Source organism: Acomys russatus, chromosome 10, assembly GCF_903995435.1.
Source record: "Acomys russatus chromosome 10, mAcoRus1.1, whole genome shotgun sequence".
Classification (NCBI taxonomy): Eukaryota; Metazoa; Chordata; class Mammalia; order Rodentia; family Muridae; genus Acomys; species Acomys russatus.
In genome coordinates, this window is record NC_067146.1 from 19,771,223 (window position 1) to 19,798,195 (window position 26,973).

At 39.9% G+C, this 26,973-nt stretch overlaps 1 protein-coding gene across 1 annotated transcript in view; it reads right to left on the reverse strand.

Moving 5' to 3' along the window:
* Cped1 (cadherin like and PC-esterase domain containing 1) overlaps window positions 1-26,973 on the reverse strand; it is a 279,328-nt gene that overhangs the window by 117,148 nt on the left and 135,207 nt on the right. The window contains exons 7-13 of the mRNA XM_051151876.1: window positions 17,007-17,149; window positions 15,924-15,996; window positions 14,663-14,830; window positions 13,317-13,421; window positions 11,348-11,502; window positions 7,584-7,654; window positions 4,722-4,772 (exon numbers count right to left, since the gene is read on the reverse strand). Of these exons, the coding sequence (XP_051007833.1) occupies window positions 4,722-4,772; window positions 7,584-7,654; window positions 11,348-11,502; window positions 13,317-13,421; window positions 14,663-14,830; window positions 15,924-15,996; window positions 17,007-17,149 (766 nt within the window). The remainder of the gene's footprint in view (window positions 1-4,721; window positions 4,773-7,583; window positions 7,655-11,347; window positions 11,503-13,316; window positions 13,422-14,662; window positions 14,831-15,923; window positions 15,997-17,006; window positions 17,150-26,973) is intronic.

The window sequence follows — 26,973 nt, forward strand, 5'->3', positions numbered from 1 at the left end:
TGTGATGATTTGAAAAGGCTGGATAAACACCGGTGTTTAGAAGGCAAATAAGTTAGATTGTATTAGATTATAAGATTTTATTTATAATAAATTAATAAATTAAGCCTGTTTATACAGTCCAAGACATTTTCTCCTTCCTTCCTTTATTTCTTTCTTTTATTATTTGTTTTTTTTTTTTTGTTTTTTGTTTTTTTGTTTTTTTTTTTTTTTTTTTCCCTCTTTGTAGGCCTGGCTGTCCTGGAACTGGCTCTATGTAAGGCGCGCCCGCACCCAGTAATGGCGACAGCGGCAACCATAACTCCCGCACAAGCGCGGACATAAGCTCTCCCAATTTGCCCCTCCCGAACAGGGGTATGCAAATGAAGTATTCTGGAGCTGCCCTCTCAGCCACAGGCATACTAATGAGGCACGCTAATGAAGCATCCAGACACGACCTATGAGATATTGACACGACACATACACAGAGCTGTTTAAGTGATGCGCTCGCGGGCATTCGGGGTCTTTCGCTTCAGCTTCAAGGGCGCTCCCAATAAAGCGCGATTGAGAAGAATCCTGGTGTCTGCGTCGTTCCTGCCGGCGGGAGGGCGCAACAAGTGGTGCCGAAACCCGAGAAATCGAAAACAGCGCTCGGACCACTAGACACCTGCGAGGACCCTCGGGATCAAGCAGAACCCCAGGAGGATTCAGAACTCATCGCGCGGAGCGGCGGTACCGGTAAGTCTTCCTTTAAGGGCATGCCCCCATTTGGCATAGACCCCCTTCTGGCTGCAGGGCTACTCTTGTTGTGGGCAGCATTTGTTTTGTGGTGTTGTTTTTGCTTAAATTGTCATCGGCACGGGGAGGAGTGCATTTGTTGGGAATAGCGCAAAATGGGAAATCAGCATTCAACGACCTTCCTTAAACCGGTACAAGAACTTCTTAAGCAGCGCAAACTGAAGGTATCGGAACAAACAATTCAGGGGTTTTTACAGGAAATAGATCAAGTTGCCCCCTGGTTTGAACCCACTGGCTCTTTAAACCTTGCTAGTTGGGATAAATTGGGCCGAGACATAGACAGAGCATCAGAAGAACGAAAGTTACGGGCAGGGACGAAACCATTATGGCGCCTGGTGCGTGCCTGCCTGGAGGATAGGAGATGCGAGGACGTTATCAAAAACGGCCAACGAATGTTAGCTAATCACCAAGATAGCATGTCAGAAACAGAAGGAATAAACAAGAAAAGGGAGAGGAATAGCAGGAAAAAGGATAAACAAAATAAAAGAGCAGCTCAAACAAAGGAGGAAGAAAAACAGGAAGAAAAGAATATTAGCAAGAACCTATACCCGGTACTCGATGATTTCACTAATTTGTATCTCAATAGTTCTAGCGAATCAGAGTCCGAGAGCCATAGTAAAGAGGAAGAATTAAGTACTGAAGAGAAACAGGACTTAGAGGAGGCAAACGCTCAATATGAGCAGGAGAGATACGGGCCATACGGAATAACACCGTCAGCACCCCCTCCATATAATCCTCAGTTCACTAGTAAGCAGAAACCCTCTAGAGGTAGCCATGACCTCACAAATACAGACAGCTGATGCAGTCAACAGTGTAGTAGAGCAAACAGCTACGGCATTAGTGACTCAAGAAAAGATGAATGCACATTTGCTTCAGGGCCTTCGTTTGGCCAACCAGAGAATAGATTTATTACAAGAACAAATGGTAGAGTTATATGAGTTGGTTCAGACCAGCTGTGTTTCCCATTATAAACATGTATGTGTTACCCCAGTGCAATATAACTTTAATGCTTCTTTTAATCAAAGTAAATTGCTATCAGAATACCTTGCAGGAAACTGGACGCTGGAGGCTGAAGAGCTATCCCGACAGCTCCTGGACCAAATTGCTCACCTGAATGGCACTTGATTGAAACCTCTGACCCTAGGGGAATTCACCTCTTGGCTGCATTCTGCCTTTTCCTACTTTAAGGAGTGGGTGGGGGTGAGAATTTTTGGAGCCATCACAATCTGTGGCCTCGTGTTCTATCTCTGGGTATTGTGTCGGATGAAGAGAAATCACACCCGTGATAAGACGCTTATGATCCAAGCTTTACTAGCGGTTGAGCAAGGCGCCTCTCCTCAAGTATGGCTAGCAAGCCTAAGAAAATGAGCTTCCCTCTACCTTCCTCTTGCGTGGCCTTTGCACCCGACTGAGCCTCGTTGCCATTGCACGTCGGAAGGCACACACCCCGTCAATGGCCATTGTACTCCGCGGGGATTCTGCCCATTGTACGCGGGATGGCATTGACTGTTACCCCCACTTTGGTCCTCGATCGGATAGGCCATAATAATGGTCCAGCCTTGATCGGACTGATTTCCCTTCGCTCATTTCTTATAAAATAAAAAATGGGGAGATGTAAGGCGCGCCCGCACCCAGTAATGGCGACAGCAGCAACCATAACTCCCGCACAAGCGCGGACATAAGCTCTCCCAATTTGCCCCTCCTGAACAGGGGTATGCAAATGAAGTATTCTGGAGCTGCCCTCTCAGCCACAGGCATACTAATGAGGCACACTAATGAAGCATCCAGACACGACCTATGAGATATTGACACGACACATACACAGAGCTATTTAAGTGATGCGCTCGCGGGCATTCGGGGTCTTTCGCTTCAGCTTCAAGGGCGCTCCCAATAAAGCGCGATTGAGAAGAATCCTGGTGTCTGCGTCGTTCCTGCCGGCGGGAGGGCGCAACAGCTCTATATACTGGGCTGGCCTCAAACTCAGAGATCAACCCACCTCTGCCTCTGAGTGTTGGGATTAAAGGTGTGTGACACCATATTCCAGAAGACAAATTTGCTAAATGCACATTTTAGCAGAAACTATAAGGATTGGTATATGTGAATCTATTTTAGGAGGTAAATATTATAAACAACAAACCTACAATGGAGCATTCTTAATTCTTTACATAATATAAGATATTAAGAAAATTTGGTTCCAGAAGTTATAAAGAAAAGAAGGAATTCAATACACTTTTCTGGCCTCCTCAAGCACCATGCATTGTGGAGGGCACATACATACGTAATTTAATTAAATTTTACTTATTTCTAATAATCTGAATGTATATTCAGGTAGAACTTCCATACATGTAAAAATTAATAATTTTTTAAAAGAAAAAAATTCAGGAGCTTAGGATAAATCTGAAGGTCATAGCCTACTTCAGCCATTTGATAGCCATGTGACCTTACAACAAACAAGATGAACGAAATAATTTTTAAATTTAAATTTCACACAAACTTAAATTGTACATATATTTTTTTATTATGTATGGATAAAAGTCATGGTGTTTTAAGAAAATAAACTGACCCACACACAAAATCTTCAACCCAAAACTTACCCTGCCTGCAAGATGTACAGGGATAAAAACAGAGCAGAGATTGAGGGAATGTCCCACCCTGGCCCAACCTGAGACCCGCCCGATGGGGGACAGCCACCCCTTGACACTATTACTGATACTCTGGTATGCTTGAAGACAGGAGCCTAGCATAGCTGTTCTCTGCGGGCTTCCATCCAGCCGCTGATGGAAATAGACCCAAAGACCCACAGCCAAACATTGGGTGGAGCACAGGGAGTCTTGTGGAAGAGTGGAGGGAAGAGTAGAAAGACTCAGAAGGGACAAAAGCTCCACAAGAAGATCAGCAGAGCCAGCTAACCAGGCTGGGGAGAGAGGGCAGGGGCTATGGAGACTGAAGCTCCAACCAAAGACTATGCATGGACTGGACCTAGGTCCTCTACAGAGATGTAACTGATGGGCAGCCCGGTATTCCTATGGGTGTTCTAGAAAGGGGAATTGGGCTGAGTCTGACATGGACTCTGATGCCTGCATTTTGATCACTTTCCCCCAATGGGGCTACCTTGCCAGGCCACAGGGGAAGAGGATGTGCTCAGTCCTGATGCAACATGATATGCTGGGATGGGTGGGTAGGTGAGGCCTCCCTTCTCTGAGAAGTAGAGGAAGGAGGGATAGGGGAAACAGGAAGAAAGGTGGGACTGGGAGGAGAAGAAGGAGGGAGCTATGACCAATATGTAAAGTGAATAATTAATAAAATTAAATAAATAAACTGAAATTGAGTTTGACACTCTCAATTTTTTTTTTTTTTTTGGTTTGTTTGGTTTGGTTTTTTGAGACAAGGTTTTTGTGTGTATCCTTGGCTGTCCTGGATTTGCTTTGTAGACCACTGTGACCTCAAACTCACAGAGATACACTTGCCTCTACCGCCCTGAGTGCTGGAATTAAAGACGTGCGCTATCATGCCCAGCTTTGGGTCGAAATTCTCGATTGTTACGAAGAGAATTATACTCAAGTGTTCTCCATTACAGCAATTGTGTTGGAGAAAAAAAAGTCACTTCAGAATAATGGGACTCCTAAAGATGGCATATAAGTCAAATTCTACCCTAATGTAAAACCTTAGAATTCCTTAGGGCCCTAAGAATGAGTCTAGGAGTCACTGTCCTAAAACAACACACTTACATATGATACTTTACACTAAAAAAACTGGATAACTAAAAATGCTCTGTTAATGCAGAAGTGACAGATACTAACTTAACCAGGAATGAAACTTCTCAAAGTTTACTTTAAAGAAACTAGCATCCTAAAGACCTCTGAATATGATAAAATGTTTATATTTTCCAAGCTGGTTTGTGTCTAAAGTATGGACTACACTACGGAAACAGTCTAATCTTGACTCACCGTTACTGCAACTTATGTCTTTATCTTCATACAAAACTTGTGGAGCTGTATCTAAAATTTAAAAAGGAAATTTAAATTTAAAAACAAAACTATGAATTTCATGTAAAAATTGCAGGTTTCACTAAATAAAAAACAATCCCCATTGTTTTTTAAATTCTCTGTGTCTTTGTCCCTATCTCTCTCCCCACCTCCCTCTCCTCTCTCTAAATCTGGAATTCACTGATGAGCTAGGCCAGCCAACCAGCAAGGCCCAAATATCTGTCTGTCTCTGCCTCCACCCACTCGCAGTGCTGGGGTTACTGATTCCGACTTGTGCCATCATACCCAGAGTTCTTATACGTGCTAAGAATGGAGCGCAGGAACTTACGTGCAGACAGTGAGCACTTTACTGTCTGAGGCAACTCTCCACCCCTCACCAACAAGCATTTCTACTAAAGCCGACAGCTGCCATGCATCCAGCCATTGAACTCAGAGCTCAAACTAGCAATTACTTCAAGTAGAGTACCAGAGGAGCAAATGAATAGTCGGAAGGCCGACTTTACCCTAAAGGTGAACTATTACATTTCCTTCTAGTTCTGTGATCTTATGCTACAATGCCCTAAATTGTTGCAATAAAGACATTCTAACCAGTTCATTGCCTCATATTTTTCAAGTTTCTGGATAACTAAAGATCCATCTAAAAAGTCCTAATAAATATTTATGGACAAATGAATGCATAAAATATGCAGGGCACTTTAAAATATTTATTTAAAAAGAAAAAAGTGGTGACAGAATCGTCACTCATTGCTAGGCCTACTGACTCATTTTGTTGAATCTGTGGTTCTATTGTGTTTAACATTATGTACATTGATGTATTTGCTTGCATGTATGTCTATGTGAGCATGTCGGATCCCTTGGAAGAGGAGTTACAGACAGTTGTGAGCTGCCATGTGGGTGCTGGGAATTGGATGCAGGTCACCGGAAAGAGCAGTCAGTGCTCTTAACCATTGAACCATCTCTCTGGCCCCATCTGTGGTTATTAAACTAGTGTCCATCACAAAGCCTTAGAGGAAAATTCTAGTTAGCAGATTCAGTGCAGCACCGTGGAGAACCACAGTATTGGACTGGATATAGGGATCTTCCTAAAAAAGGAAAATAAAATAGATATTGCTGGTGGGCTGGGGATGGGTGGGGTTGGGAATCAGGTGGGGGCAGGGGTATTTGGGGAGCATTTTAGGAGCAAGGTAGAAATCTACTGCAATGGGATCTACATGAGTAATCCCAACAAAAATCCTAGTAATTGAGAATGCAGAGCTTGAACCATCCATCTGTAATCAGGCAAGGCCACAAGTGAAGGGACTGGGACCCCAACCCAGACACAAAACCTTTGCCCTATAGTTCGTCCTGCCTGTAGAGTGTTCTGAGACAGAAGCCTCATCAAAGAGACCAGAGAGACTTCAAACAGGAACAGATTAGAGCAGGTGCAGAGAACCACCGCCAAGCATTAGGTGGTCAGGAGTCCTGTGGGAAAGAGGGAGGGAGGATAGGAAGAACCAAAGGGTTTAGGAACACCATAAGTATAAAGCATACAGAATCAGGTGACCAGGACTAATGAAGGTTAGAAGACACCAAGGAGCCTGTAGGGCTCTGAATAGCTTGATGCTCCTCTGGGATTCCTAACAGAGGGAGGAGAGACTGTCTCTGGCTCTTTTTGCCTGCCTGTGGGACCCTTCTCCTACTAGGTTGCCTTCTCCAGCCTTGATAGGATGGTATGTGCCTGCTTTCTTTTTTCTCTTTCTTTCTTTCTTTCTTTCTTTCTTTCTTTCTTTCTTTCTTTCTTCTCTTTTGGTTTTTCGAGACAAGGCTTCTCTGTGTAGCCTTGGCTGTCCTGGACTCACTTTGTAGACCAGGCCAGCTTCGAACTCATGGATATCCACCTGCCTCTGCTTCCCTGTTCTTATTGTAACTTGTTATGCAATATTTGATTGATGTCTCTGGGATGCCTACTCTTTCCTGAGGGGAAGTGAAGGTAAGGGTGGGTGGTGGCGGTGGATCTGGGGCAGAGGAATAGTGGTAGGGGAGAGACTTGGAGGAGGGGAGGGAGAGGACACTGGAGTTCCCATGTAATATATAAGAGTAGAATAAAAAAATAATATCTAAGTTTTGTCATACAAGAAGAAAATATTATGAAGAAAGAATGAAAAGAAATATCCATCAGTGTATCTATTTCTTTAACTAAAGAATTTGTTACAACTAAGATTTAGTCCAGTGCTGTGGCTCTCCATGATGCTGTACTGGGTCTTCTAACCAGAATTTGCCTTAAGGCCCATGAGGGAGTCGAAAGGACATTAGTTTGAGAACTGCACATATACTTGGTTATTTTCTTAAGATGACTATTTAGCAATAGAATTTCTAGTCTGAAAGGATGCATTTTATTTAACTAAATCATCTAATTTTGTGCCCTGAGGGTTGAGCCTAGAGCTTCTACATACCAAGCGCGTGTCCTACTGCTGAGCGCTAAGGCTCCAAGAGTAACTTCTAAGCCTCACTTTCTATGCTACCAAGTAGCCTCTCGGCATGCATTCTCATGTAAACATTTACCGTGATTAGGAGAATACGCATTTCCCTCACCCTTCCCCTGTCTTTAAGAAGAAAAACCTAATTTGAGGAGAAAATATCACTTCTTTACTTATTATTTGGTTTTGATCACTAACAAACATCACACACACACACAGACACACACACACACACAGACACACACACACACAGAGAGAGAGAGAGAGCGAGAGAGAGAGAGAGAGAGAGAGAGAGAGAGAGAGAGAGAGAGAGAGAGAGAGACTACCTGTTCTTCATGCTATAATTTGGGGGACCATATGCTTTTACCTTTTTTACTTTTGATTGCTTCCAATGACTCCTGTGGTTTCTCAATGGTCTCATTTCTTGTTGAAGAATTCCTGTAAATATGTAAATACAACCCCAGTTAAGTCCAGATCAACAAGATGAACACACTGACTTTTGTCCCAAGTGAGCACGGTTATTCTGGTGAAAACAAGAAACGGTGTGTGGATTTCATCCTTCGGTGCTGGTTATCTCACCTCCAGTGAGCTAGATGGGATCTTATCATCTCTAATCAATAGAGACAGCATTGAAAAAAAAAAAAAAAAAACACTCCCTAGTCAAAAGCTGAGCAACCTCGGGGAGCTGAGATCCAACAGAGGTGATTCAAATATACACATTTTCACTGGGAACTCGGCCTAACATTCCATAGCTTTGAAGCCAAGAGCCTTGGAAGTCCTGAGGCACAGCCTGAGAGTGTACACAAAATTGCAGAAAAAGACATGGCTACAAGAAACAACTGACATTGCCAAATCATGCGTTCTTGCCCTCCCTGAGAGCCAACAGGGGATGCAAAGGCTGTTTACATCTTGCATGTTCACTTCATTTTCCATGTTGTGTAAGGGCCCAAATGTTCAGCTGGATGAACCTCTGGGTCCTTAAATCTGGAATGAAAATAACCTAAAGTGCAGTCAGAAAAGTTTCTGGTCTGGACAACAGAGAACACGGGGCGCTGTGTTCTCTGGCCCTTGACATGACTTTCCTATGTTGGTATGATGCTTTGTTGTCTGTCACCCCATTAAAATGGAGATAATAAATAGTATTTGTTCTACACAGGAACACCGTGAGAATCAGATACAATGCCAACCCCAGTCTCTGTGCTGAGCGCAGCAGCAGCACAAAGGTCAGGGAGGCGTCTTCGGTCCTTTACAGCAGCAGCAGGAGGCTGCTAGGCACTAAACAGAGTTTGGCTAACTTCTAATTGGCATTTCTATTATTGCCAGTGCTAGATGTTACAACAGCGTTGCTTCTAAAAGCCTGTTCTCCTTTGGTCTACACTACAGAGCGGAGGCAAAAATGCAGTGAGTCCTTCCAAGGACTGGATTAACCGATGAAGCATGTGTGACAGGAGGTGGGAAGGCTTTGATGGTGGTGAGATTTTCAGCTCTGTGTTTGTTTGTTTGTTCATTTGTTCGTAATGTAGAGGATCCAACCCAGGGCTTTCTACATGGTCACAATCACTCTGCAAGGGAGGTATATTTAGCTGAAATCCAAATTTAAAAAATAATGTAAGGATTTCCCATGAAGAACTTGTAGGAGACTCATTGAAGAGCTATGGGCCTGGGACTCACGTGACCTGAACCGTGGAAACATGGCTGTCTTAGTGGAATAACACTTGATACCCAAGAGCTCCATGCAGTTCTTCCCTGAGTGTCTGTGGGAATGAATTATGTTTGATTTCTGGGTGTCTTTCCTCAGAAGACGTTTCCACAGAAAAAGTACATGTGCAACTTTATTTTCAGGAAAGTGAATATTAAAGAAGATGCCCACACGGTTTAGATGGGGCGTCCGGACTCTGAGTTTTGAGGCTCATGCACGATGAGACCTTCCACCACTGACCTTCTGACTCTATCCGCCTTCACGCCACTGCCACACTACAAGTAAATAACCTTTCATTCCGAGGGAAGATGAAATCATTACATCCTAGTGCTGTACATGTCTATAAAACTGACTTGCTGTGGCCACTGTGGACACGAAAACTTGGCGACCTCCCTGCCTGCGTGATACACGGAATCAAAGTGCGGAAAAATGCCTGAGGAGGCCAGTACACCAGTGTTTGCGTTAGCCTGATGTTTAAGCTGCTGATTTGTCTTAGAATCATAATTTCTCTCAATGGGAAAATTTGTGCAAGAGATATTCTTCTCCTTGCAATAGAGCATGAATGATCATGGAGCAAACATGTACTTGCTGGTGAACTGGAAGGCTATTTCAGCCTAATACTTAAACATTTCTAGAAGAACTGTGCTATTTGAGTTCTGATAAATATGAAAATTTTACTTCTGTCAGTGTTCATATAGAAACTGTTTTGAACATAAATGGCTTCTCTTAAACAGGAAATTTGCCCTCACCATAGATGATAAAAATGGCCTTTGAGTGGTCTAAAAACCTGAAGGGGGAGATGTATATAGCTTTTCATCCTCTATCTGCACCATGGCATGACATACACAGAAAGTTCCTTAGGTAATCCTCCTGTAATTATATGTGGGAGGCAGCCTAAGCCATATTTACACACAGAGAAACTAAGTCTTAAAGGACACAGGCCCAGCTTTGCCTGCTATAATTAATCAACTCTAATGTTGGGGCTTCTTTTCATCCACCTTTGTATGGTTCAGAATAGTTCTTATCCTTCATAATTATATTCAGCGGTGACCACTTTTACATTTCTTTAAGGCAAGAGACTCCAGTCTTCTTACTTTCATTAACGGATTGCTGTATCTGGTCGTTCGTGAGACGCTGGAGAAGACTTTGTCAGGGAACACGTGTTCTCAAACTCCCAGTTCCCTGGGGGAACTTACTGAATGGTAAAGACAGCACGAGCAGGCTCCTGGGAAAATGCGTGTGTCCTTTGCTTATCCACGCAGATGCATGAGGCAACCAAAATGCATGATGTGCATGATGATACTAGGAAATGTTTTAAGAAGTCCTCAGAGAAATGGTTATTTGTATTTTTAATATGCAATTGAGTTTTTCTTTCTTTCTTTCTTTTTTTTCTTTTTCTTTTCTTTTTTTTTTTTTTTTTTTTTTTTTTTTTTTTTTTTTTTGTTTGTTTGTTTGTTTTTCGAGACAGGATCGCTCTGTATTAGCCTTGGCTGTCCTAGACTCGCTTTGTGGACCAGGCTGGCCTCAAACTCACAGCGATCCACCTGCCTCTGCCTCCCGAGTGCTGGGTTTAAAAGTGTGCGCCACCACACCCAGCTGCAAGTGAGTTTCTTATAGTCAGTATCTCCTGAGGCTGAAGGAAATAAAGGATAAGTGAACAGAGCAGAGCTGAAGTGATTCCCAACAGTGACTCTAAGACACATAAATGAGTGTCATGTCCCTTAGTCTTTCATCTCCCTGGGAGGCTTAGGTCTAATTCTGTTTTCCTGGCAATAGAAAAGTCAAATGCTCTTTTAACTCTATCCATATTAAAGAACAGGCAAAACTTTAAGTGCATCCCCTTTGCCAGCTTCTAGAGGCATTAATATCTCACCTGCCTGCTCTCTCATGGCTACCTCTCGTGAGAGCGAAAATGCGGACGGTAAACCACTCTCTAAAAACAAAACAAATAGAGCACACTGTAGATTTATAAAATCAGGTGACTTTTGCTCAGAATACAGTCATGCCCTGTAACCCCAGAACAAATATGCCTGCTGTATCCAGCTCTGGGCTGATGGATGGCTCCCAGCTCAAGCCCCACCTAATCTTCCAGATGCCTCAGTAATCCAAAGATATGGCTCACAAGATGAACCGACACCAGCACATTTAATTTTAAACATTACTTTATGATGCAGTCACATCTTAGTTTGAAAACTGTTGGATGTGTTTTTGTGTTTTTGTTTTTTTGGGGTTTTTTTGTTACAGTGTCTGACGACCACCAGAACGATTATGGCTTCTGTGCTTTACAGTCTCATTTGTTTTCCAGACCATGAATTTTTGGGCATAGTTCTTTTTTTGTTGCTCACTTTAATGTAGGCAAAGTCTTTTGAAATCAATCTTTTAGACTTAAGATTTTCTTTGGATTGCGCAATTCAAATTTGTGGCTCTCTTACCATTCCAGCGGATGTAGCTGTGCCTTTTTATTCATGAGCCAAATTCGTTCGAATGCGTTTAAGAGAGACCAGTATTGGGACAGGACTGAGCCAGTTGTCATTTCATAAAACTCATGCATCAGAGCCTGGATCCCAGGGATGGTGGAAGGGAAGAGCTGAGAAGAAGTGTTAACAGAAAACATCAAAAGAAGAAAACAATCAGTTGAAATTTTGAAAAAGTAATTGAAATGCAGTATCATGAATAGTGTTTATACTTAGTCAGATATTGTTTTGTCAAGCATCTATCAAAAACCTGTTGGCCATGGGCTGAGAGGATAACTTAGCTGCAGTAAAAGGAGGAGGACCCGAGTCAGATGCCCAGAGGCGACAAGAAAGCCAAGCAGGGACTCACACAGAACCCAGCGGGGAATCGAGACTTGTGTTCCCCCTGAGCTTACTGGCCAGCGCAGCCTGCTTGGTGAGTCCTGGGCCAATGAGAGTCTGTCTCAGAAAACAAGGCAGATGGCGCTTGAGGAGTGACAGCTGGGATTGTCTCCTGACTGCCATACTTATTTGTGTACACTTGTTCTTGGACACACACACACACACACACACACACACACACACACACACACACACACACAGAGTTGGGGGGGGAGAGACTCTAATGGTCAGTGTCATAATTTAATTTCTTGGTGCTGTTTTCAAGGCAAATGCTTCTTTTAAAAACATGGTGAAAGTTACTAATGGTCACATTTCTAAATGGAGTCACTTTTTTCCTCTTTTCAGTGAGTGTAACTGGACCTCTCTTTCCAGCAATCAAAACCTAGAAACAGCTAAGTAACAGAGGAAGTCCGGCAGTGAGGAAATGAAGAGCGCTCCTTTGTGCCACACGTGAACTTTGTCAGGGTGAGAACTACAAATCTCACAAAAAAAGGAAATTGGTTGTCTTGTTTCTACCCTGAGTCAGGAAATTGAGGTTACCCTTGTTTCTTCAATACTCTTGTCCCAACAGAGGCTGTCTGCAGTCCCAAGATTTTGAATGATGAATATTGAGTATCTTTCTAAAACATTGAACCAAACCACCATTTCATAGTGTAAACTAATTAAAATAATAAATATATTGATTAAATCATCTTAGAGTCGTAAGCTTACTTTTGGTCCTCTATAATATGGGACTAAATTGTATAAAATATGTCAGTCATTCATTGGTTAACTTGGTAAAATGGTTACAACTCATGTAACATATGTATATAGGTTGAAAAAACACAAGGAATATTTCAGCCTTATATCAAATAATAACTCATCAATTAATTTTAAATGTTATTTTAACATAGCTTTATATGAACAAATATTAGGTGAAAATACAAACTCATTATAGTCTATAGTAGTGGCAGAAATGAAAGAAAATACATTGGGTATGGACACTCATATGTAGTCACTTAAGTTTTGATGTTGATAAACACCCCAAAAATACCAAGGTGAGAAAAACATGACCTTTTAAAAACTGAAACCAGAAACAGCTGCTATGAGTTTGCTATTCATATACACTCTAATATTGGACACTTGTAATATTGTTACACCAGTTAAGATTCAGGCTTTTTAAAAAAGTCCTATTATGTACAATTATATTTACTTTTGCTCGAATTAAAAGGGTTATTAAAGAGGAATAAGTATTGGTTGTATGTACACGCCTCAAAGCTAAAAGGGAAGATTCTTTAGAAAAAATATCAACATCTTTCCAGAGAACCGGCACACGCTGGCAACTACAATGATGTCACATCCTTGACCTCCAGGAAGTCCCATATTCTTAGCAAACTCTTAAAGCAAAGCGTTTGCATTTTCCCAAAAGGACAAAGGACGCTTACAAAGGAGCTGTAAAGAGATATCCCTGTGTAATTTGAAGGAAAAAAATCGGGTAGTTTATGGCTAATCTATTAATATCATAATCTCAGTCACCAAGTGGAAAGAAATGTCCCTTTTGTTTTACCAGTTGGAATTGTCCCAGACTTCCGAGTTCCTTTGCAAACATGCTAATGGAGTGAATTTCCTCTAGCGACAGGCACTGATTTAACTCCTTCTGATAGTTTCCATCCTAGGAAGGAAAAAAGCTTAAGCAACGACAAAACAGTCAAATTACCGTTCTTCACCTCCTCCCCCACTTAATAAACCAATCAAACTCTAACAGTAAACTTACTCAAGTTATATAATTCATAGAAATTATAAATAGTCACAACAACCAAAGATTTTTAAACAGATCATTATAGATAAGACCAAGTGTGTCAACTAACCCAACCATGCCTTGTTAGTAAGGTCAGGGAGGTGAGTGCAAGAGGCAGAAGGTGTGTTGACAACGGTTTGGGAATATTAGATTTTCCCTGGGCCTTCAGAGCTCTGGAGTGAAAACATCAAAGAGTGTCTGTGTGTGGACCTCCAGCGTGGAATACTGCCAGTGTAGAGGGTCATAGACTTGCAAGCACACCTGCTACCCCAGGCTTTCCCACATCCATGTTTCCTAACACGGTCCTAAGATCAAGAGTAATGCTCTGTGAAGGGATGTGTGCGACAGGCACCATCAAGACCTTTGTGAGAGCTTTCACATTCTTCTCTTCCAAATGATCCAAATACGGGTTTCAGGACAGAAAAACATGTCAGGGAATAATACTGTAGTAATCAGTACAGGTTGCTTAGTGTATAAAAACATGTTAGTCCATCATAAAAAAACTGAGCACCACTCTGAAGCATCCCAGCCTGACTGGCAGCATCTAGCCAAATGTGAGCAGACATGAATATTTACACAAATAAATATTTTAATTCAATTCCACTGAAGTAATCCTAAAGCATCCTGGCATCCGAGGTGGTCATCAAAGAGTTCTAGGGGTCTTGGTAAAACATTCTAAAATGTATAGACATGGATTATTGTTTCAAAATGTCTGTAAACATTCTTTAGCAACTACGACCTTTTGTTTGTGTGTTTTTTTAAGACAGGGTTTCTCTGTGTAGCCTCTGCTGTCCTGGACTTGTTTTATAGACCAGGTTGGCTTGGAACTCACAGTGACACATCTGCCTCTGTCTCCCCAAGTGCTGGCATTACAGGCATGCACTACCATGCCTGGCACCAACTATGAATTTTTAAGTTTCATTTTCATCACAACTCTTCCCATGCCTACATAGTCAATATAAAACAATGTTGGTCCTCGGCCAAAATTTTTTTTAGAATCACACAGTAATAGATGGCAGTTATTAATTAATTTTAAATAAGCTATTAAATTGCACGTTAAAAGTAGCTATTGGCCGAAAAACCACTTACTTGTCAGGATACAAGTATGAACTTACCTGAAATGTGCCTGGTCTATAAGTTCTCTGCAATATCTCAGAAAATATGGAAAGTGAAGATGCATTGGAGAAGAGGAAATTGAAAGTGTCATTTAAAATAATTTGTTCTGAATTTTGGTCCTCCAAACTGAAATTTGCATCCTCTTGAAACTTGAAATGCTCATTAACCTTTGAAGGAAGAGAAACAGAGGAAAGCTTGCAGTGAAATGAATTCTACAGCATGATTTATCTCAGCTTGGACTGTAGACCAGACCTGACATCTAGTGGTCTTCTGGAAGCTAACAGTTTTACAAGCCTGAGTAATGTTTCTTATGAAGAAGCTATTTAAAGTATAGGAGCATGAGCTATTTCAAAGTCACTTCACCTAATCTTGAAACTCTTTATATCCCATAATATATAACATAACAAAATATTGATTTTCAAGGGTCAATATAAACTACTACATAGTCATCAAAAAAGTGAATAGCCATTAAAAGATTTCATAAAGATGAAACATTTTATAGATAAATCTTAAAGCTGAGAAATGTCTGTGATTGTAGTCTTTATATTATAGTTTGGGAAAATACTGGTGGAGTTGAACCTTAGTTACCCTTCAGATTATTTTGTTCCCCTTCCCACTTTATGGCCCAGTAGACAGCTTCTTTAGAAACTACCTGAATCAATGTTTTATATTATTCACCTCTGAAGGCTGTTTTTGAAGAAAAAATATGCCATGGGAGGTGACTCAGATCAAACTAAAATACGCACACACATGTATATATACATGAATCAGAAATATGTTTTTTAAAATTCACTGGATGATTTATGCTTTTAAGTTAATTTATTTGTATTGCTGGGGATGAAACCTAGGACCTAGTGCATTCCCAGAAAAGATTTTACCACTGGGCAGTCTCTTTAGTCCCCATGTTTTTTTTTTTTTTTTTTTTTTATTAAAATGTAGGCCAACGGCAGAGCTCTCTTTTCATACCCTGCAAGTACCCTGGGTCATCTTTTGTTCATTATTATCAATATGTCTTGCTTTCTTCCATAAAACCATACTTGACTTTGCTCATTAATTCAGGGGAACTATAGAAAACTTTGTGATTGTCCTAGTGTGTCCATAATGGTGATTAGGATTCATAGATTCCTCACTTGATAAGAGCCATGGGCAAATGAGCCTGTAATGCAAGTTGTTAGTAATCAAGTAGTAAGTGTGAATGAAAATACACTCTCCTGACACACACACACACACACACACACACCCCTTATCCTGCATACTCACCTGGAGTACCACAGGATATCCCAAATCTCCATAACCAATATCAAACGTTAGAAGCTGAAAACACTGTCTACATCTGGAAGGAAAAACACAAGGTAACAAGACAACATATTCTCTTTGCTAGACTTACTCTGCAATCTGGTGTTACATTGCCAGATAATAAGTGATACAGTTAAATTTCAGTAAGTTAAAAACGTCAGTGGAGTGGATAATAGAACATTTCCTGAAATGGATTGTTAATTTTGAATCTCTTCTGTTCATTAAAGAAAATGCAAATATGTGTTCACTCTCCACGACACAGTACATTAGTCGATGATGTCATTTCATGAGAACCTTGGTTTGGGGAGAAGTCTCCACGGCCTCCATGCTTAACACTAATGCACGCAGAAAGGGTGAGAATGAGAACAGCAACCTGAGCACCTTGCATTTCTGCCAAACTAAACAATATTTCCTTAGAATAAAGGTAATAAGGTATAGTTAAAAAAAAAAAAAAGCTGAGGTACAAGGGTACAGGTGACTGAATTTCATTAGCAAAAGTTTTTGTTCCTTTCTCAGCATTTTGAAATCATTAGGACATTTGAGGACAAAATGTATTATGTTGTTATACCTAGCCAATACTTAGCATATTTGATGAAAATACTCAAAAGGTAGCTACAATTTACGACCCAAGCACAGGCTTGTAGACCCAGAGCTTAACAGGTGGAGATGGGAGGATCATAAGGCCCAGGTTAGTCTAGGCTGCAAAGTAAGATTGCTGAAAAGGTAATAATAATAATAATAATAATAATAATAATAATAATAATAATAATAATAATAATAATAATATAAAATAGTAACAGCAACAGTAATGATAAATATACCTTGTGCCTTATTTCTTTGCATACTATTTGGATACAAGCAAAATGACGTGTAACAAAGCTTGAAGTTTTAGAATATATAAATTAGGCCACCATGCATGTTTAGAAGCTCATATTCTGATGTATTGACATACACTTTTCCAAGAACTGTTTACTTTCATTGTTTTTTCACTATTAAATTTTAAGATCTCCCTTGCTCCCTCCTTGTCCCTGTCTGTCTCTCTCCTACCTATGGAAGGTCTTTGGTCCCAGAGTGGAAGTGTCACTGAACATCTCAGCCACCAACAGGAGCTTGCTGATCACTTCCTTCAAGCTGTCCAAAGCCTGCAGAGGTGAACTGGTCCTCAGGAATGTCTCGAAAAACTTCTGCAACTGGAAAAAAACAAAAGATTGGCACAGCAAGATACATTTTCATCTGCCTATTGTTTCCAAGGGGAGGAATATGAAGTAATCCTTTAGGCTACATCTCCCTGTCAATTAATAACGTTTTTTTTTTAAAGAGGAAAATTTAAGACTCTAAGATTTAAACATTTTTTTTTAAATCACAAGGAAAAAGAGAAAGGTTCAAATACCTAGTGATCTTTTTCCACTTCACTTTTCTTGTGGGAAGGAAGCTAACACAGTGTGAGGCTGCGATCAGAGTTCTCTGGCTTGACTTGCGACTCTATTAGAAGGGGACAGGACTTCCCACTCACTATCTGAATATTTGCTTCCTTTCTTCACAGTGGGGCTAATACCCACTGACAAAAGAATTGTGCACCCAACATGGAAAAATTTATTTGGAAGACAGTATAATATTTGAAATTCAAATATTTTGCTTTTAGTGATCAATTTTCTGCATATGACACAATTAAAATATTTTCTTAGAGTTGTTTGTTTTCCTCTCATTTTTCTCTGGTTGATATAGACAACCAGAGAAGGACCTAAGAGAGTCACAGGGTTGTGATAACATTTTAGTATAAGGTTTCCTGTGATGGAGAAGATGAGACGGTGCTAAGTAAGAGAAGATGTTCAAGTCTATGTCTTTTTGTGGACAATACTGTTGACCCCACAAAGAGAAAATCTTATTTACTTAAATATTAAAATTCGTGACACAAAACTAATTACCTTTTGAAGACACTTAGCATTAAATTTCAAGTCAATATTTTCTAAAAATATAAACCAAATCTTGATTCACAGACTTTCTCTAGATAAACATGGGCTTTCCAAGATAAAGAACAAAAAATATTTTTTGAAAAAGCATGCAAAGGTATTTGATTAATGCTTTTGGAAGAATGGGTTAGACCTATCAGAAGTTAAGAGGATCACACACTGAAAACTTCCGTTGTGATGATAATGGAGAACAAACATTGGCAGAGATCGTCTACAGAAAATGGTAACCGTATCTTTAAAATGTGCCAGTGAATTTCCCCAACATAAACAAATACCGAGTCCATAAACTTTTACAAGCCAAAACCAGAAACCTAATGAGACCAGACATTAAGACCCTAAGAACATATCATCAACATCTGGCAATTGAGGCATTTTTTCCGTCTTACTAAGGAAAATGAATGTAGTAATGAAAAGAAAACAAATTAATGCTAACAGTAAAAATGTTAACACCCGTGAGTCAAAATAGAATAACATTGTGTGTTTCTAAATAAAAGCAACATAAATCTTACTCAGTTCACCACAGTGTATAGGAAAGGTTGCTAATGGTATTGCTGCATTCTTTCCACACGAACGTCACAGAGCCTAAGGCTAATGATATAACAATTCAGAAAAGTCCGGCCTGCCATATATGGTGTACAAGACTGAGTGTCAAGTCATACCCTCCATGGAGGACACTAGCAGATTAGAATTTGGGGCTGTATTTATTTCCCTAATGTGAAAATGATTATTATTCATTAATAACTAGAATAGTAAGTATTGAGCACAGAGTCTATTCACTTAATTCATTCCCACTCTCGGTGAGATTTCTAACCTGTAGGAAGCCTACATTCAGTGACTGGGAGACATAGTTCACAGTAACACTACAACTCTGGTCCTGGGCCACACTGGGACACTTTATGGAGTTAATGGCAGTTCCTACTCTGTAGACTTAATAACTTCCTCAGAACATTGTCAACAAACATCACACATCAGAAATAAGTCATTTAACTGCTTAGTGTGTGTGTGTGTGTGTCATGTCTGTGTGTGTGTGTCATGTCTCTGTGTGTGTGTGTCTGTGTGTGTGTGTATGTGTGTCTGTGTGTGTGTGTGATCGACCTGCAGTAAGTCTCCCAGAGAGAGTCTAACACATTTATCATTCCACATAGCCAAATCGCTCAGACTAAATGAGAGACTAATTGCTGTTCCTGTTTATTCTATAAATGACTATGCTAATTATATTTCCTCAGTCAAGTTTTCTGGGATCTGTGCATCTCAGTGCACTCAGATGAGCAATGACAGACTGTGCTTAATGACATCATCAGAATGTATCTAATTTGTTGTTCCTTAAATCCAGAGACATCAGAACCTGAACACTCCCGAGGCAAAAACAGGTAGATCATATTGAGAACTGCTTGGGATAGATAGTTTACAGCCAATTTAGGTTACACAGTGACACCCTGTCTCTAAAAACCCAAAGCAAAAACCAAACAGGCGACAACAATAAAATGTCTAAGGTTTTTTTCATGACAGTACACTATTTTATAGACTTGTGTTTTTCCTATCAGAGCAACAACAATAAAACCCAAATTTAGTGCTAAGTAGATGGATAGACAATGACCTTGTATGATCACAGCTATAAAGACTGGCAGCTTAAACATTACTGTTCGCTTGCACTTATAAAATAAATTTTAAAAAACAATAATCAGTGGGATGTGTTAGTATTTACAACATGAATTCATTTAAGCAACTGAGATACAAGTAAGTGAATTGAAAATGGAAGGATGGGAGAAACTGAGAATGAACCAAAATATTTGGGGAAAAGCTTTAACTATGAATTCAATATCTTGAAACACTTTCAAAGTGTCCTAATTATTCACCTGATTTGCATACCTCACCACCATCTAAGTATTTCTATTCTTTCATGAGTCTCAATTGATTGGCTGGTTCTCAGTTAATACATGTTAATGCATTCTGGGTTAAACCTGTTGCTCTTCTTGAGCACTCTTCTCAGTAGACTGAGATATTTTTATCTTTTATTCATTCATTCATTCATTCATTCATATTACATCTCAATTGTTATGCCATCCCTTGTATCCTCCCATTCCTCCCTCCCTCCCACTTTCACCCTATTCCCCTCCCCTATGACTGTGACTGAGTGGGACCTCCTTCCCCTCTATATGATCATAGGGTATAAAGTCTCTTCTTGGTAGCCTGCTATCCTTCCTCTGAGTGCCACAGGGCCTCCCCATCAAGGGGACGTGGTCAAATATGAGGCACCAGAGTTTGTGTGAAAGTCAGTGCCCACTCTTCACTCATCTGTGGAGAATGTCCTGTCCATTGGCTAGATCTGGGTAAGGGTTTGATGTTTACTGCACATATTGTCCTTGGTTGGTGCCATAGTTTGAGCAGAACCCCTGGGCCCAGATCTGCCCATCATAATGTTCTTCTTGTAGGTCTCTAGGACCCTCTGGATCCTTCTATTTCCCCATTCTCCCATACTTCTCTTACCTGGAGTCCCAATAGGATGTCCTCACATCTATCCTACTTTCCTGGTAGGTGAAGAATTTCATGGGACATGCCCCTTGGGCTAGTGTCCACTTATAAGTGAATATATACCATTTGAAGGACTGAGATATTTTAAGCTGGGAATTACAACATTTACCCTTGACCTCCTAGTACCTGAGGCAGGATCAGTGTTTGGTAAGGTTCTTGAATAAAGAATTCTAAATATGACCTTATAGAAGCCCCAGAAATGTTCACTGGAGGAATTGTTCACTATAGCTTCTAGATAATGTTGTTTTGAAACAATGTATTAGGCTAGGGATATAGTTCACTGGCAGAGCATAAGGCCTTGGGCTTAATCCTAGACCCTAAACACAAAAGCTACACAGTATTTGTTTCTTGCTTATGTCTCACTAGAATGAAAGTATATACAGTTTTCCTAGTGACTTTTAATAAAACCATTGAAAAAAGAAGCTTATGGCTGTTTGAGAGGATTTTTGAGATAAGAAAGTTTAATCCTAGAGCTAGAGCAAAAAGTGGAAGATTAACCAATATTAGTTTTTCCTAAAGTAATATCCTTGAGTAACTCAGAAACTTTAGCAGACACTAATGTATCTTTGACTTGGGTTTGTGTTCCATAGTATTGTACCTTACTAAACAAAGTTGCCCATGATTTATTTTAGTGTTACTGTGAATGTGAGAGAGATATTTTGTCATCTCTGAAGATTATTAGAAATTTAAGTATTAGTATTTACATTAAATATGGAAAGATAGGCAATACTGCCAATTACTGGGAAAATATACATTAAAACCACAGCAAGGCAAGCCTTCACACCAGTTAAAATTATTATTGTCTGATAATTATCTTCAAAAACACATAGCATAATAAATATCAGGAAAGATGGGAAGGAATTATGATCCCCAAACTCTGTAAGTGGAATAAAAAAGAGGCTATTTCTCAAAAGCAGAAAATAAAGGATTTACAATGCGGTCCAGCAATTCTAGAGAGTCTGTCAGAAGACTTGAAAGTCAGATCACAGAGAAATATTTTCACACTCATGCTCATAGTAGCAATAGTTTTGGTAGCTCAAAGGTGGAAGCAACCAAGCAGTCTTTGACAAATGAAGGATATGAGTAAGTATTCTATGGGGACAGAAATATTATCCAGCCTTAATGGGAATGAAACTCTGTAGCATGCTACAATGTTGATGAACCTTGGTAATATTATATGAGAAATAATTCTGTAGCAAAACCCACAGATCTTTTCAGTGTGGGGTATCAAGAGAAGTCAGATGTATAAGAACAGAAAGAAACTTAAGTGAGGATGAGGGGAAACCAGGAACTAGATGCAGTTCTTTGATAAGCAGTACAGAATTTCAGTGGTGCTCAAAGCTTTGGTGATTTAGCAATAGTATACTTGTTATTAACATTAGTAATCTGGACACATAAAATGGTTAATGTAGCATTTATTATGCCACAGTACAAATTAACACAGTTTAAAACAAATTCAAGTTTCTTGGCTGTTTTCTAGCCTCTCTCTTGATAACAACAAGGCTTGAACAGTTGTATCACCAAGGTGCAAAATAAACGCTGCTTGGCTTTAATGGTCAGGACTTTTCAATACAAAATGAAACCAAACAAAACAGAGTTCTTCACTTGTTCTGTTGACTAGTTCTGCAAACAGTGCAAATACCCCAAAACCACCTGTCTCCATGTCCGGCCCTCACAGTCTCTGACTTTGTTCTGAACAGGCTGACTCTGAGCTCTGTTGTTATTTGAGCGGGGTGTGAAAGAGTACACAGAAGGCTTAAGTGTAGGGAAAAATGGCCCAGAAGAGAAAACAAATGAAGTAACGCAAGCTTTAAGGCATGAGGGTTTCAGGTGTTCATCAACACTCAAAAGGAAAAGCACAAAACAAAACAAAACAAATCAGTTAAGGTTCACACTGCACTTGGTTTATCAACTGATAAAATTAAAGATATTTAATTAAATATACAGAACTGGAAAAAAAAAAAACAGAACTGTGGTGCACACCTTTAATGTCAGCACTTGGGAGGCAGAAGCAGGTAGATCTCTGTGAGTTTGAAGCCAGCCATATCTACAAAGTGAGTCCAGGACAGCCAAGGCTACACAGAGAAACCCTGTCTCGAAAAATCAATATATACTCAACACACACACACACACACACACACACACACACACACACACACACAACCCAAGATTCCTGCCTCTTTGTCTAAATTAAAGTGAGAATAAAGATGTAATTGACATATTTCTAATGCAGCTGGATTTAAGCTTATTTCTCTTTGTGAAAATTATTATCCTGGCTTTTTTGAAACTCAGCAGGGATCTCTGACTTTCATCCAACCACTTTGTTTTTACAGAATAATGAAAATGTATCTAAAATAATCAAAGTATTTCATAATTTTACAGTGGTACATTTCATATACAAAATCTTTATTGTTCTATAATTCTCAATTTAAAAAAATGCCTATACATTGAAATTTTTGTGATCATATAGCTCTAAACCATAAAAACAAAAAATGAAAACAAAAACCCCAAACATATTTTCTAAAGAATTCTGACACAGTCATTGGTCATACACAACTGCTTAGGACAACAGAAGTTTATTATAAATCTTAAGTGAGATTTTTTTTCTGTTATGAAAGGTAAAATTATACTGGAAATGCTCCTTTCAGATATATTTCTTTTTACTGAATTAACTCAGGTTCACCTGAGAGTACATTTCTTCTTATTAAAATAGTATAAATCCAGCATCAGTGCTAATAATATGGCATTGGTATGGATGAAGCTGGACCACATACATACAAAGATACATGAGGAAAACATTATTTAAAGCAGCATGACAATACTTTGAATTTGTCACAAGGTATACTAAATAGAATACATGCTGGGCACGGCACCCCTTTAGTTCCTGCATTTGGGAGGCAGGAGCAGACAGCTCTCTGTGACCTCATGGTCACTCTGGTCTACATAGTATGCTTCCGGCCAGCTACAGATACATTACATAGTAATTTATCATGAGATATGAGACTTTGTTAAAAAGAAATAATTAAAAGTGGTTTCTGTTGTCAAGAACCAATTATTATTATTTTTTTTTAGTTTTTTTTTATTAATTTATTCTTGTTACATCTCAATGTTTATCCCTTGTATCCTCCCATTCCTCCCCCCCCCCATTTTCCCATTATTCCCCTCCCCTATGACTGTTCCTGAGAGGGATTACGTCCCCCCGTATATTCTCATAGGGTATCAAGTCTCTTCTTGGCTACTTGCTGTCCTTCCTCTGAGTGCCACCAGGTCTCCCCCTCCAGGGGACATGGTCAAATGTGAGGCACCAGAGTACGTGAGAAAGTCGTATCACACTCTCCACTCAACTGTGGAGAATATTCTGACCATTGGCTAGATCTGGGACCAATTATTATCTGTTATCCAAGTATTATCTGTTAAACCAACTCTGTTATCCAATTATTAGCATCCTTCACTTTTTCCTAACAGATACCAGATTTAAATGGTTTTATAGGGGTGGGAGTAAAGGCTAACACTGATGGTCATCTTGACATTGGTTCTCAACCCCATGGGTCATGCCCTCCTTTGACAAACTTCTATCTCCAGAAATATGTATGTTGCAATTTATAACAGTAGCAAAATTATAGTTAGGAAGTAGAAATGAAAATAATTTTATGGTTGGAATGAACACAGCATGAGAGTCACAGTATTAGGAAGGCTGAGAGCCACTGCTCTAGACTAAGCAGAGACTCAGGACACTTGGCATGTCTCTGAGGTTTCTACGCTGGTTAGTAGAGGCAAGGAGATCTGCTTTAACTGTGACATGAGACTGTGCACCGGCAGTCACTGCTCTCTACTTTCTGACCGTGATTATGATGTGGCTGCCTCCTCCTATTCCTGCCACCATACTTTCTCTGCCATGGCAGACCTCGTCGTCTGGACCTGTGAGCTCAGATAAGCTCTTTCTTCCCTTAAGCTGCTTTTGTTGGCAATTTTGAGGAAGCACTAAGACCATAGCCTAATACAGGGTGGGGGTTCTATGGGAATGTTTTTCACTATGGAACAATCACCATCGAAATATCAAGGCTGTGTAAATGTTAGATTTTTTTTCTTTCTCCTGAAGATTAGGAAAGTACCAATTCCACTAATAAAAAGCTGACTCAGAAATACCTTCTCAGCAAGATCAAGCTTTTAGCAGGTATACACATGACATCTGGTGTACCATGTGAATTCCAATTTTACAGAAGCAGAAACTTGGGGTTGAGCAAGCCATGGGCCTGAAGCCAAAGAGGCAAATGTCACCAAACCAACATAGTCTTCCGGGCTGCAAAGCATGGATGTGACTTCTGCCTTCATACTGTCCACTGTGCTCTATTCACTGCTGGGGGGAGACCCTAAAGTGCCAAGGATGGTCATCTGCATTTTCCCTTCCATGGGAAATGGGCAGTTTGAAACTGCCATATTTTTCAAGCACATACCTTTACAACCACATTTCTAAAATATCGTTTCAACTATTTGAGTAATTCGTGCACCCTAATCACCTTTTTGGAAAAAAAAAAAAAAACACACAACATTTTAACAACTTAATTGCCTGGATCACAGGGAAAATCTCTTCTTACAGTAAATGGCTTAAGAGCATAAAAATTCTCATTATTTGTTTTAGTTCACTGAAAATGGCTTACTTTAAGGTAAACTGTGGAAAAATGAATTATGTGGACTTGAATTAGGATACAGTCTTTGGAATTAAGTCAAAAGCTTAAATACTAGGATAAGCCCTGTGATTCCAATGACATGAATAATTTTATTCATTTATACTTCCTAATTACCTGCAGCTTTGGTTCACACAGTAAGCTTAGAAAATCAGAATACAGATTCTGTGTGATTGAAGCGGCTTCACAGTTAAACATCTTGAATTCTCCCGCAAGAGTGTGAGAGAACTAGAGAGAAGCAGCCACAGCACAGGAGCACAAAGGGCCTTGAAAAGTATAAACATTTAACTATTTGCTTTGAATTGCAAAACCTTGATTGCATTATACCCAACCTTCTCAGAGAACTGCCAGGTTTCCTTCATTATTCCTTCCAGACTTTCTCTGCAGGAGATAAAGGAGCAGAGAGATTTAGCCCTGAAGAGCAAAATCTAAAGTTATGAAGGTTTTATCACTGAGCTCTCTATGTATAAACCGACTTATTTTCTTTACATAAACGCTGTTGCTTAAGCAGGTTACAACTCTCACCACTGATCTCAAAACATCACCCTTCTCCAAGCCTCAGTGAGACCCAACTGCTCATTTGCAAACTTTTCATCTTTTATTATGAAACTAAGATGACATTGATACCTCATATATGTAACATATATTATTGGTGACAAGCAGCATCAAGATTTGCAAGGATACATTACAGTTTCCTACTTCAGACTGAAGGAGATTGTTCCGTGGTAAAGTACCCTGCTGTCCAAACATTTAGGCCTAAGTCAAGTGTGTGTATGTGTGTGTGTGTGTGTGTGTGTGTGTGTGTGTGTGTGTGTGTGTGTGTCCAGCACTAGGGGGACAGAGACCATGAGATCCCTGAAGCCTACTAGCCCATGAGCTTAAATAAATCTGTGAGCATCAGATTCAAGGGAGAAAACTTGTCCCCAGAAGTGTGCTAGAAAATCAATTAGGCCTCTACGTGCTTGTGCACACATGGGTACCCACATACATTTACACACATGAACTCAAACAAGGTCAGATGCCACACCCATACGCAAGATTCCTATATCATATGCCTACAAAGTGTAAAGAAGTAAAGTGGACACTGTCTCTTTGCATATTTTAGATATTTAATGCAGATGATTTAATTTAGATCTTATCAAGTCTCATGTTCAAGAACAAAAGAAAGGGAAACATATTCTTTATTTTAAATTATATGATGGGCCCCTAGGGCTGGAAAGATGGCTGAGCGCTACAACTTTTGCAGAGGGCCCAAGTTCAGGTCCCAGCATGCCATGTGACTCACAAGCAACTGTAGCTCCAGATCCAGGGGATCTGATGCCTCTGTCCTCCAAGAGTACATGACTACATGCACTTTTTCTACCCATGCATGTACATATGTGTACTCACACACACATGCTTGCGTGCACACACGCATACGCACACACAATTTAAACCAAAAATTAAAAATAATTGCTTCTAGTGGTACAACAAAAAATGACAGAGCAGTTAGTCCTAACTTAAATGCTAGAGTGTTGAACCCACACTAGCTTCATGACAATCCTACGCTACTTTTTCAGAGCCCATTATCCAAGTAAGTTCTGTCACATAAACGAAGTAGCATTTTACATACGCTACTTCGAGTGAACATTTGGTGATTACTCATCATCTGAAAGCTTAGAATTTAGTATCTGGCAAATGGGATGCTGTCTAGCCCAAACTGATGTTCTCAGTGCTGAGGACTGACTGCTGACTCTCTGACAGCACAGATTGTCTTTCCATGGCTACAGAATCATCTCTTTGAGTTTGAACTTGATCACATCTTCCCTCAGATCACAGAGGAGAGAA